Below are 12,686 nucleotides of genomic sequence, written 5' to 3'. Positions count from 1 at the left end.
GGCAGAGAGAAAAATTCAGTCAGGTCACTTAAGTCGAGGCTACATTGCATTTTGAGGATGCGTGCATGTATTTTCGCGGCTGCTCTTCAAACTCGGTGACGCGCAATGTGACGCGCACCAATGCCAACACGGAGAGGGAGGGGGTCAGTGGGAAGGGGGGCGTGCCCCAACTATTTTGTTCCAAACACGAATAACGTCAGGAGTACGGAGTCCCTTCTTCCTAATCACTACTGGGTATGTAGCACCAAAGTCAACAATTTTAAACCCCATAAATGCACTTTGCACGCCTTGTCGCGATGACTACGCGAGCGGCGTTTGGAGAGTGTGTTCGGCAGACGATCGCATGCTTGGATGATTTTTTTTTGTGCACAAACGTAACGTGTACTACACAACACCGCAATGGTGATTTTTTGTTTTGTTGTATTTCATATAATATCAGATAAACACTACGCGATGCGTTCTGCTCTGTTTTGATGTTTCAATCGAGCATGTTTGCAAATGGGAGGAGGTTACGTGTGCGTAGAGGGGAGGGGGGTGTTGTTGTGGTTCGACATTTTAGACGATATACGATGAGAGCAAATGACAAACTCGAGCTCGTTGTTGTTTATGAATGCGCCACAGACGTCGTGTAGCCGCCGTACGACTTTGGCATTGTTCCGGAAGGGAGCCCCTTTTGTTCGGCGCTTCGACCGAGCACCGTCGAACAACAAAAGGCAAAATGTTACACGCATGGAACGACTGCCAAATATTTGTTTTTTTCGACAGTGCGTGTGTGCTTTCTGACGAATGGACATTTGTCGTGTCCTGTCCAGTTCTTATCTTTTGAGAGAGACCACCCCCACTCCTAAAAAAGGAGACAGAAGCCGAGGACAGAGGAGGAATCCCGGGCTGGCGTTTAAAGCTCCGCCTATCGTGGGCGATGCTTTAGCGGCGAGCGAGTGACATGATTGGCTAGGGCTTTTCCCAAAACGGGGTGGGATTTAACCCGGAAAAGGTTGACCAAAAAGCGAGTCAAGTGTCAAACAAAAAACTCCAGCAAGTGTTTGGTCAAGGCACTTTCGGATTGTTCGCTATCTAATAACTTTTGGAATAACTTTATTCAAATAATAATGGTATTTTTATTCTGTAAAAGCTTCCATTAAAACAAATGAATAGTTCCGTTTCGTAGTATAGACATCGTAGTTTTTTTTCACAAAATTAAGACCTCAATCCCCAAATAAAAAGCCTTAAAATGTATATTTGATGTGAAAGAATTGTGAGGTCACCTTTTTGCCAAGAACAAATACAATCAATTGAGATATATAACTATTTTGTTTCGCCTCAGCGCTCAGCAGTGTCGCGCTTCCAGTCAAAATGGGAGAGCTCCATCGACCGCGAGCTCTATCTTCGAGTGACAGCTCCAACAGCCAATCCGGAGGAGCTACCCCGCCTCTACGCGTCGACCTCTCTCCGAATTATCCAATAACAAGACACTAAGGAGGCGTGGTTACACTAGCCCGCACGCCCCCGCCCACTGGCTAACCTAACGGAGATTGTTTTCTCCCTGTCGGGGAAAGCTTTTTTTCCCCACTTTGCAGCTCCACATCACCTCATGTTTTTGTTTTTCTTTTGTAAAACACACCACGGATTAAGTCGCGTTTGACACACCGGTCGCTTCGGACTGCACCCCAGCTGGAGGCATCGTGCTTAAACCCCCGCCGAACGGATTACCATAGCACCGTCGGCAAACTTAAAGGAGAGGGGTGAGTTCAGGTTGGAAATTCATTCAGCGAGCTAACGCGGCTAGCCACGAAGCTCTTCACCAGTCTGCCCTAAAAAAAAAAAAACACTAAACACCGAAATGACGCTTACTGTGTTTCAAACTGGGAATAATTCCCCGAATGAGTCGCGAGAGGATGTTTTAACAACACTAGTTAGTCGCATGTGCTTCCCTGTTCGCATCCCGGACGTCCCTTCGATTCGGGGCTCCTCATGTTGTTTACATTAGCTAGCAGCTAACACCGCCAAACACTCCCCCCACTCCCGCGACAAAGCAAGTTACATACAGGCTTTAATAGACGCAAAGAAATACGCCTCCGTGAATGAATTGGCGAGCCCGTGACTTTTTCGTGTGTTTTGTTCGCTCTTATCTCCGTCGACGTGGAGCGCCTCGGCGGGGTCTCTCCCGCCTCACATGCTCCACCAAATGGCGGCCGCGTATGGAACTCAAGCTCGGTGCTTGTGGGGCAAGGCCTCGCGTGAAATGGAAGGGGGGCGTACCACAAGGGGCTCCGGGCTTTCATATACTCTTCTCCTCTAACAAGTTTAGTTTGTTATCTATTCGATCTGTTTGCGTGATGGATTAACAACATTTTTCCATAATTCCGACTCTTTCAACGTTTCTTATTCCCACTCAAATAGGTTTTATCGAAAAATGTCCCTGCCCTCCCGAGTGTTAAGATCTGGGATTGTCGTTAGTATTGTCAACTGTACGTGTATGAAGCTCCTTGAGACTTTTTTTGTGCGATTGAGGGCTTTATAAATAAATGTGACTTCTCCACGTAGCAACGATTTGCGGTCGAGCGACGCGAAGCTAAGCTAGGTTAGCTCCCACGCTCCAAGTTGCGAGTTAACGTGTTGTGGCATGCGTTTCTTCTAAATCAAGTTGCACGTTTACGACTAAAATCTATCTGTCATTTAAAAAAAATCTTGTTTTCATGGAGACTTTGGGGAAGTTGTAAATGGTGGAGCAACTCCCACACGTTTGTTGCTTCGGTGACGTAGCCACTCGGTAGCCGTGATTGGCCATTGCCATTCTGTGTTTTTACTCAACTCTCGTGACTAAAGGAGACGCAGAAGTTAAACATTTCTACGTTTATACATTTATACGCCACAAAATGCACACTGGTGAAATGCAACCCCCCCCCTCCTGCCTCAAAGCGATACACCTTATCAGCATGTATTCCGTTTCAAAGTTTTGCATTCGGGTCTGTCTGGTATATTATGACTCCATCGTGCAGGGTTTAAAAGGGAAGGCGGCTCAAAAGCAACACCCAAAGATCGAGTCTCATCTTCGACGGACTTTGTTGTCATGTGAGGGTGACAACCTCGCACTCACGTGACTTCCATCCACAGGTCTCTCAGCTCAGACGAGTATGAGTTCATGATGAAGCGACGACTGGAGGATCAGGAAACGGTTTTTGCGTCCCAGCAGCGGCGCCTCCCGGGCAACGCTGACACCTTCCAGCACCGTGTCCTGGCCCCGGCGCCACCGCCGCCGACGGTGTATGAGCCCGCGACGGACAACATGCAGCCCACCTCGGGCGTCCAGTACTCAGTCCCGCAGGGGTACCAGGTATGCAAATATTCTTGCAGGGACAGAGCAGAAATGTACAGAATTGATTATTAGTTCGTTTAGTCATTTGTTTTTTTCAAACCGGTTAAACAAATAGTACGAGCTGAAACCTCAACAATCTTGAGAAAAGAAAATTTGGATCACATGAGATGCAAAAGCAGTTGTAACAGGAGGCTGTTCACTTTCTACATCCACTTTAGTCGTGTAAGTGTGTTAGGTTACCACAAGCGAGCTCGAAATCAGATCTCGCTTGAATTTTAACTTGGAAAAGTTGTTTGAACTCCGCAAATCGGAAACAGGTGACAAATGAAATTTGCGGACACGTTGACGAGCGCGGCTCATCAATAGAACGTACACACAAATAATAGTTCTGTTGTAGAAATAATGTGAATCAATTGTGAGCTGCAAGAGACGCGCGTTAAATGTCAGAAAAGCCCAAATCACACGCTTCGTTGTTTTTCTTCTTCGCAGGTTCCCGCGGTGGTTCAGAACAGCGGCGGCCACGGGCACGCGCCGAGCCCGGCCGTCCACGGGGGGTCGCACCACCACAGCCCCGTCGCCGTCCAATCGCACGGACCCCCGGTGATGCCGGCGCACAGCCACGCGGCCGCGCCCCAGACCTCGGCGCAGGGTCAGCAGCAGTTTCAGCGCCTCAAGGTCAGCCCCGTGTGAGCGAGATGTTTTTTTGTCCTCTTGCAATAACTTTGCTCTTTAATTTCCTTCATCGTAGGTGGAGGATGCCTTGTCGTACTTGGACCAAGTCAAGTTGCAATTTGGCAACCACCCTCAGGTTTACAACGACTTCCTGGACATCATGAAAGAGTTCAAGTCTCAAAGGTGAGCACGCCGTAACATTTCCGGCGTTCCGTGGACGATGGCGGTCATAACGCCCCCGCCTGTTTTTGCGTCGCCAGCATCGACACCCCGGGCGTCATCAGCCGGGTGTCGCAGCTCTTCAAGGGACACCCCGACCTCATCATGGGCTTCAACACCTTCCTGCCGCCCGGCTACAAGATCGAAGTGCAGACCAACGACCTGGTCAACGTGACCACGCCCGGCCAGATCCACCACATCACCCCGCACGGCATCTCGGTGCAGAACATCCCCATCACGGGTGCGCCCGGCACCCAGCACTCTGCCCAGGCCCCGCCCACCGCCACTACCAGTGCGCTGGCCCTCCTCACGCAGCCCGTCCCAGCCAAGATGAGCAAAGTGAGTTTTTATTGCATTTAAACACCCCCAAAAAATGTCACGCTGACAAATTCAAATTGCAAAATAGTGCCGGACGGAGCCAGATACTTTTTGTGACACGTGTAAACTATGTGCCTTGGTTCAGTAAAAAGCTCAGGAAACACAACTCGAAACAGAAGTCGCTTCTGTGACGCATTTTGCTTTTGTTTCAAAATGATGGATCTGTTAGAATGAATAGAAAAAGCAATGATCAGTTCCAAGGCCTGACCCGTTGCCAACACAAACTACGCAGAAAGCGTTTGGCATCCAGAAATACACTTTAAAGTAAAACATGGGGCAGGGAGGGAGAGAGGGTTGATGAAAGCCGCTTGACGTAAAGACCAAAACAAAAACGAGGCTCGCTTCGTCGGCAGTGAACATTCTGTTCCTTTATTTATTTATTTTATGCCTTGCTGTCCTGGCTACTTGTGCGGCCGAGTTGTGCAGTTGCTGCCTCTTGCGTGCAAATATCAGCCACAACCAATCTTCCAATTGACACGTAGCGCCCCCCCTCACAGCCGCCCCAGCCGCAGGCGCCGATGTCGGGCGGCCAGAGCAACCCGTCCATCCCGGCGTACAGCGCGCCGCGCTCTCCGCCCATGTCGCTGCACCCGCCGCATGGCGGGATGCCCGCCGGCTTGCCGGCGCAGAACAACCAGCCGGTGGAGTTCAACCACGCCATCAACTACGTCAACAAGATCAAGAACCGCTTCCAGGGTCAGCCCAACATCTACAAAGCCTTCTTGGAAATCCTGCACACGTACCAGGTCAGTGTGAGGAACTCGCCCCCCACCCCAGGGAAATTGCAATTTATTCTAAAATCGAAATTGATGTTGTGCAGAAGGAGCAACGGAACGCAAAGGAGGCCGGAGGAAACTACACCCCGGCCTTGACGGAGCAAGAGGTCTATGCTCAGGTCGCCCGGCTCTTCAAGAACCAAGAGGACCTGCTCTCCGAGTTTGGACAGTTTCTTCCAGACGCCAACAGCTCAGCGGTGAGCCACTCTTGAATTTGTTCTTAATTGTATTCAACTAACATTTCCGTTACCCCGCTCAGCTGTTAAGCAAGACGACGGCGGAGAAGGCCGAGTCGGTACGCAACGATCACGGCGGCACGGCCAAGAAGCTGCAGCTCAACAACAAGCAGAGGCCCAACCAGAACGGCTGCCAGATCCGCCGGCATTCTGGTCCTAGAGCCACGCCCCCCATCAAGGCAAGACGGCAAACTTTGATTTCTTCTCTCCCGCTTGGCTCTTTTTTGCTTGTTTTCACGCGACCCCGTTTTCTCATGTCGGCAAAACAGAAGAAACCCAAGCTGCTGAATTTGAAAGATTCGTCCATGGTGGAGGCCGGCAAGCATGGCGTCGGAACCGAGTCGCTCTTCTTTGAGAAGGTGCCTTTCCAACCTTCTTCCATCTGTTTAGGAATTATAATTATTTGTATTAATTACATCATTACTAAATATAGCCTATAACAATCTTTCTGTGAATGCGTGTATGGATTTGTATTGTATTAATTAATGAAGTGATTATGCAATTAGATAGATGTAACATTTTGAGTCTTCATTTGACCAAATATTGATGTTTTGGAATTTATATAATAATAATAATTTTGATTATAATATTTTATTTATATATAAATATATTGATATTTAATATACATATAATTTGATTTATATAATTTAATTAAATATAATAATTAAAAAATATATATTTATATATAATATTTTATATGATGAAATACTCTCATGGCCTACGTGGCATTGCCAAATCCGAAGACGAAAATGATGCAATGATGTTTTTTGCCTGGGTCCTAAATGTGCAAATGTGTTTGCTGCTAAAGGTGCGCAAAGCCTTGCGGAGCACCGAGGCCTACGACAACTTCCTGCGCTGTCTGGTCATCTTCAACCAGGAGGTGATCTCCCGGGCCGAGCTGGTGCAGCTGATGCTGCCTTTCCTCGGGTGAGCGCTCGACATTTTCAATCTCAGCCGCCACGTCGCGTCTCTCTCACCAAAAAACGTCCCGCCCCCTTTCTCGGCAGGAAATTCCCGGAGCTTTTCACCTGGTTCAAAAACTTCCTGGGCTACCGGGAAATGTTGCACATCGAGCCGTACCCCAAGGAGCGGGCCACCGAAGGCATCGCCATGGAGATCGACTACGCTTCGTGCAAAAGGCTGGGCTCCAGTTACAGAGCGCTGCCCAAAAGTTACCAGCAGCCCAAATGCACGGGGAGAACGCCGCTTTGTAAAGAGGTCAGAGCGGCGCTGACATTTTGGAGTCCAAACTGGTTCCATCGTGAAACTTTGACATTGTGTGTTCCGGTTGGTTTCAGGTGCTAAACGACACCTGGGTGTCTTTGCCTTCCTGGTCCGAGGACTCCACCTTCGTCAGCTCCAAGAAGACGCAATACGAGGAGCACATCTACAGGTGCGAGGACGAGCGCTTCGAGGTGAGTGACGTCACGTGAGGTCATCGTCTCCGTGCCGGCGCCTGAGGACTAAACGGGACAGCCTCGCCCGTGTCTCCAGTTGGATGTGGTGCTGGAAACCAACCTGGCCACCATTCGAGTCTTGGAGTCGGTGCAGCGGAAGATATCGCGGATGTCGGCGGAGGAGCAGGCCAAGTTCCGCTTGGACAACACGCTGGGCGGTTCCTCAGAGGTGGTGCACCGGAAAGCCATCCAGAGGATATACAGTGATAAAGCCCCGGATATTATCGACGGCCTGAAGAAGAACCCGGCCGTTTCCGTCCCCATCGTTTTAAAAAGGTGCGTGTCCGAGCACTTCATGAAGCGGACTCTTTTTTAAAATGTATTTTTTTTAATCATGTTACTCCGCCCAGGCTAAAGACCAAGGAGGAGGAATGGCGGGAAGCCCAGCGAGGTTTCAATAAGATCTGGCGGGAGCAGAACGAGAAGTATTACCTCAAGTCTCTGGACCATCAGGGCATTAACTTCAAGCAGAACGACACCAAAGTGCTGCGCTCCAAGGCCCTGCTGAACGAAATCGAAAGCATCTACGACGAAGTGAGCGCTCTTCCCTTTTTTCTAACTTATTCTGGCGAATATTTCACACTTAAAATGGAATGTTTTCGCCCCCCCCCCCCCCCGCAGCGCCAAGAGCAGGCGTCCGAGGACAACGCCAGCCCGCCGGCGGGCCCCCACCTGACCCGAGTGTACGATGACCGGCAGATCCTGGAGGACGCGGCGGCCCTCATCATCCACCACGTCAAGCGCCAGACGGGCATTCAGAAAGAAGACAAATACAAGATCAAGCAGATCATGTACCACTTTGTCCCGGACTTGCTCTTTGCCCAACGCGGCGAGCTCTCTGACGTGGAGGAGGAAGAGGAGGAGGAGGAGGAAGACGAGGAGATGGATGTGGAGGAGGGAGTCCCCCCTAAGAAGCCCAACGGCATCCCCACCGCTGCTGGCGGCGGCGGTGCCGGTGGCAGTCCCTCCAAGTCCAAGCTGCTGTTCAGCGGCACGGCGGCCCAGAAGCTGCGCGGCTGCGACGACGCCTACAACCTCTTCTACGTCAACAACAACTGGTACATCTTCCTGCGGTTGCACCACACGCTGTGCTCGCGACTCCTCCGCCTCTACTGGCAGGCCGAGCGGCAGATCGAGGAGGATGTGCGCGAACGGGAATGGGAGCGGGAGGTTCTGGGGCTCAAGAAGGAGAAGAACGACAACCCGGCTGTCCAGCTGAGACTCAAAGAGCCCAGTGAGCCTCGCCGATCGATCAATCGGAAAAATTCCTATCGGCACCAAAGTCATATTTGTGTGTCATTAATCTAGTGGACATCGACGTCGAGGTTTACTACTCGGCCTTCTTGGAGATGGTTCGAAACCTGCTGGACGGCAACATGGAGGCGTCGCAGTACGAGGACTCGCTGAGGGAAATGTTCACCATCCACGCGTACATCGCCTTCACCATGGACAAGCTCATACAGAGCATCGTCCGGCAGGTGGGCCTCTTTGTCTCCCGCGCTCAACCCACCCCCCGCCCCCCCCGCCCCCCGACTGGCTTTTTTCAACGCTCCACTCTCCCGCTCGTAGCTCCAGCACATCGTGAGCGACGAGGTGTGCGTCCAGGTGACTGACCTCTACTTGGCCGAGAGCGCAAACGGTGCCTGCGGGGGATCCGTGTCCACGCAGACTTCTCGGAGCACCCCGGAGGGCGCCTACCAGCGGAAAGCTGAGCAGCTCATGTCGGACGAGAACTGCTTCAAGGTAAGAAAATGAAATAAAATAGAGTGCGCTGGAGTCACTTTCCCTAACCTTAATGATCCAAGAACATAGTTTGCACTGGAAAAAAATGTCAGGGCACAACACCAAAGAAAACGAAAAGTCGATACGCAAGTTTTATTGTGAAACGTCGCATCTGCAAATTTGGGAAGTGTCTTTCCCTAAAGAGTCCCCGGGTCGCCTCGGCAGTTCAAAAATAAATGCCACTGCGATGTGGGAGCAGTCACCTGGCATCACCTTTGTTTCCTCCCAGGTGATGTTTATAAGAAACAGAGGCCTGGTGCAGCTGACGTTGGAGCTGCTCGACACCGAGGAGGAGAACTCTGACGAGCCCCTGGAGGCAGAGGTGACAAACACGGCCGGCAAGAGACGCAAAGCAAAAACCTGCCGTTGAGTCGTTGATTGAACGAATAATCGTCGCCTTGTGCGTCTGCAGCGGTGGTCCGATTACGTCAGCCGGTACTTGAACCCCGACACCACCACGCCTGAGCTGAGGGCGCATCTGGCTCAGAAGCCCGTCTTTCTTCCCAGGTGAGGGAATGTAAAATACATTCAATTAATCGGTGGAATAATCGTTTAAAAAAAAAAAAAAACATTGGCTAGCGGCTACTTAAATGTAAAATACATTCAATTAATCGATGGAGTAATCGTTTAAAAAAAAAAATAAATACGCCCTGTTCATGGCTCGTGCCGTCGACAGGAATCTGCGGCGGATCCGGAAGTACCAGAAGTGTCGCGAGCAGCTAGACAAGGAGGCCGGCGAGGGAGGCAAGAAGCCGATGGACAAGGAGAAGATGGAGTGCATGTTCAAGCTCAACTCATACAAAATGGTGTACGTCTTCAAGTCGGAGGACTACATGTACCGACGCACAGCGCTGCTGCGGGCCCACCAGGTAGGCTTTGACACCGTCTCGCCGTTTGCGAGCGCTACGATCGGTCGTAACCCCGCCTCCCGCTCGGCCCACAGTCCCACGAGCGTGTGAGCACGCGCCTCCACAAACGTTTCCGGGCGCGGTTGGCGACGTGGGCCGAGGAGCACGTGAGCGCCGACATGGCGGCCGACACCGACAAGTGGCTGATGGGCGAGGGCCGCGACGGACTTTTGCCCTGCAGCACCTCGCGCCAGCCCGAGGTCCTCCACTTCCGCAACGTCAACAAATACCGTGTCAAGTACAACCCCTAGCGACCGGCTTCAGGTCAGGCAGCCATTTGTTTTTAAAACGCAATGTGTGTGCGTGTGTGCGTGCGTGTGTGTTGCTCCAGTGGTGGCGGGGTTACCGTTTTTTACCAGCGTTTTTAGCTGGCGACACATTTCGCCCCCAACGAGGGTGCCAAAACTCGGGGATGCTCTCGTCCCGCTCACCAGCACTCACAACGAGAAGGTCACTTTTTTCTACAGTAAACGCCGCTTTACCATTCCGCCGTCCACACGATCCAACAGAGGGGAGAGGGAGGGGGGGGGGGGTTCTTAAAGCCAGCCCGGACACACCGGACAAGTGCACTTATTCCAGAAGCAAAACGACAACCAACAACTTAACTTTTCTTTTTTTTTTTTTTTTGGATGGCGCCGACCGGACGGCCAATCGCGACTCACTTCCTGTTCCGGACTTAACGTTGTCGTCGAGCGGCAGACAAGCTCGTCGCCTCACGTCGTAAAGCTCGATGTGTTGTACATATATACAGATATGAAATATATATTATATATAGTTCTATTAACATGCATCATCCTCGCCGCCCTGGAAGACAACTTTTTGTTTTAATAACAAAACAAATGCCTCGGCCAATGCTCACACGCACACGCGCACACACAGTTTGTAAATACACTGTAAATAGTGTCAGACTTTTTAAGACCCAACCGTGTTGTTGTGATAGTAGTTAACTGTTAGAGTGTTTCAGAAAAAAAACAAGCAAAGAAAGAGAGACAGGAAACATTTATTACAGTTTTTACCAAAGGGACTTGATCGTACAAATGTGCTGTTTTTGTCACACCTTCCATCGGGACCCCCCCTCTCTCTCTTTGTGTGTTCTTTTATGTCTTTTTAATTTAGGTATTTTCAAAAAAAAACATGGAAAACGTAGAAATATATCCAGGTGTTTCTGTTTTTATAAATGACATATATATTTTCTTCTCAATTCACCTGAAAAAATAAAACCAAGAAAAGCACTGCGACCACCCGACCCCGCCCGCCCGCCTCTCACCCTGGATAGATTTCTGCTGCCCCCCCCTCCCTGTTGTATTTTTGATATTGGAAAAGTTACGCGAGCATGTCTTTCGTCCATTTATTTAGACATTATTTAAAGTAATAATAAAACCACATTTGTAGCCTACAATTATTCAATGTCTGTGGACTTTTATTCCTGTCTTGGCCTTTTTTCTTTGGCTTGTCCTTTCACATTATTGCTTTTACTTGATCTTGTGTCTGTGACAAAAATAATGATGAAACCTGAAATGAAGGTGAAAATTTCCATAAAAAGGTAATTATCTATAAACAAGATTGGTCATAATGACATCTGTGTAAAATAATACAATTAAGAGGCGTGTTTCATATTATCATTGTTATGTGACCACCGATAAAGACAAACACATTCCTCACGCCCCAACTCAATAAAAATAATATTCCCTCAATCCAAAACACCAACAAAATTTCATTCAAAATGTAGTCTCTCACCCTCCCAAAAGAAACCCAGTAGAACCCAGAACCTCTTGACCATTAAGCAAAGCTTTTTTCATGACAACTGTTCTATGAAAGCAACAATCGATGCCAGCAGTTGACGTCATCACTGTTTGATGGTGCTTTTATTTTGTAAGTGGTTGTTCCGTTCATATCCAGCAGAGGGCGCCGTTTCTCTCTCCTCTACAACGTGTTCATATTCTTCCCTGCCATCTACGCTCTGCACTTCATGCATGCATTGCTATTTGTTAAATTGTTGTGCTGTCTCGAAGTTCTTGTTGTTTTTTTTATTTCCTCATAAAACTACCCTCTTAGTGAGTCCAGCTGTAGCCATCAGAAAACCTTAAATTGTACACAGCAAAGCTCTGACCTCTGCAGGTGTTGGTTAAGTACATCTTAAAAGGTAATTCCTCTGGGATGTTGGAACCACAAAGCAAGCTAGCTTATTCAATGTGACAGCTACACACACACACACACACACACACGGCAGAATGTGACCTTTCTCTTTTTGCGCGCTGTCATTAGAATCCGAGCAAGACCAGAAAGATATTCTGTGAGGAGTTTTTAGAGGACAAACGTCCGATTATAAAAACATTCTTTTTTTTTTTTTTGTAAATAATGGTCAATAGAGAGCAACTTCTTTGATTCGGATCAAGGCTTTTTGGCCTTTTCTGTTTCCTTACATCAAAGCCCCGAGTCTAAGACCCAGTGTACCCACCGTGGCCCCGCTGTTCCATGCCCTCCTGAAAAGATGGCAAGAGCTCGGTAGGAGGGTGGCGGGGCCCCCTTTGCCCGGCACGACAAAACAAAAGAATGCCCGCATTGAGCCGCTGCCATCCCGACTGCGGGCTCATGCTTCAATTGACTCTGCGGCGGGCGGCGCGCCTCAGGGCGCCTCTCCGAGCCCCCGGCCTCTTTGCTTCCCACAGGTGCGGCGGTGCACCGAGGAAGAAAATCATTCTGTGTGGGGATAAGCGGGTGAAACATCAGTGACGGAACCCATTTGTCCAGAGTGCTGAGGGGACCCCCGAGTGGCGGCCAAAGCTCTGAAAAGAAAAAGTTGGCAGCCAAAGAGACACATTTGCTCTTGAGCTTTTGTGGGGTGCACCTGCAGGCGGGGGTACGTTTCCCCCCCAAAAGAATCATTTATTAGGAGGCAGGCTTCTAAAGGCGGCAGGGAACTATTTGTCCAGAAGCCCACT

At 49.7% G+C, this 12,686-nt stretch overlaps 1 protein-coding gene across 1 annotated transcript; it reads left to right on the top strand.

Annotated features, from left to right (window-relative positions):
* Positions 1–167: 167 nt before the first annotated feature.
* Positions 168–11,146, top strand: sin3aa (SIN3 transcription regulator family member Aa). The gene is made up of 22 exons (XM_037254705.1): positions 168–234; positions 1,325–1,742; positions 3,115–3,334; positions 3,806–3,991; positions 4,065–4,171; positions 4,249–4,546; positions 5,083–5,331; positions 5,406–5,558; positions 5,621–5,776; positions 5,867–5,956; positions 6,406–6,524; positions 6,605–6,815; positions 6,896–7,012; positions 7,092–7,330; positions 7,405–7,588; positions 7,676–8,288; positions 8,363–8,532; positions 8,624–8,797; positions 9,066–9,158; positions 9,249–9,343; positions 9,513–9,705; positions 9,780–11,146. The coding sequence occupies exons 3-22, from the start codon at positions 3,143–3,145 to the stop codon at positions 9,993–9,995; spliced, it is 3,855 nt and encodes a 1,284-aa protein (XP_037110600.1). The 5' UTR covers positions 168–234; positions 1,325–1,742; positions 3,115–3,142; the 3' UTR covers positions 9,996–11,146.
* The last annotated feature ends 1,540 nt before the right edge of the window (positions 11,147–12,686 follow it).

This window comes from Syngnathus acus, chromosome 6 (assembly GCF_901709675.1).
Source record: "Syngnathus acus chromosome 6, fSynAcu1.2, whole genome shotgun sequence".
NCBI classification, from domain to species: Eukaryota; Metazoa; Chordata; class Actinopteri; order Syngnathiformes; family Syngnathidae; genus Syngnathus; species Syngnathus acus.
The sequence above is the reverse complement of the archived record's forward strand: the minus strand, read 5'-3'. Positions and strand labels throughout refer to the sequence as shown.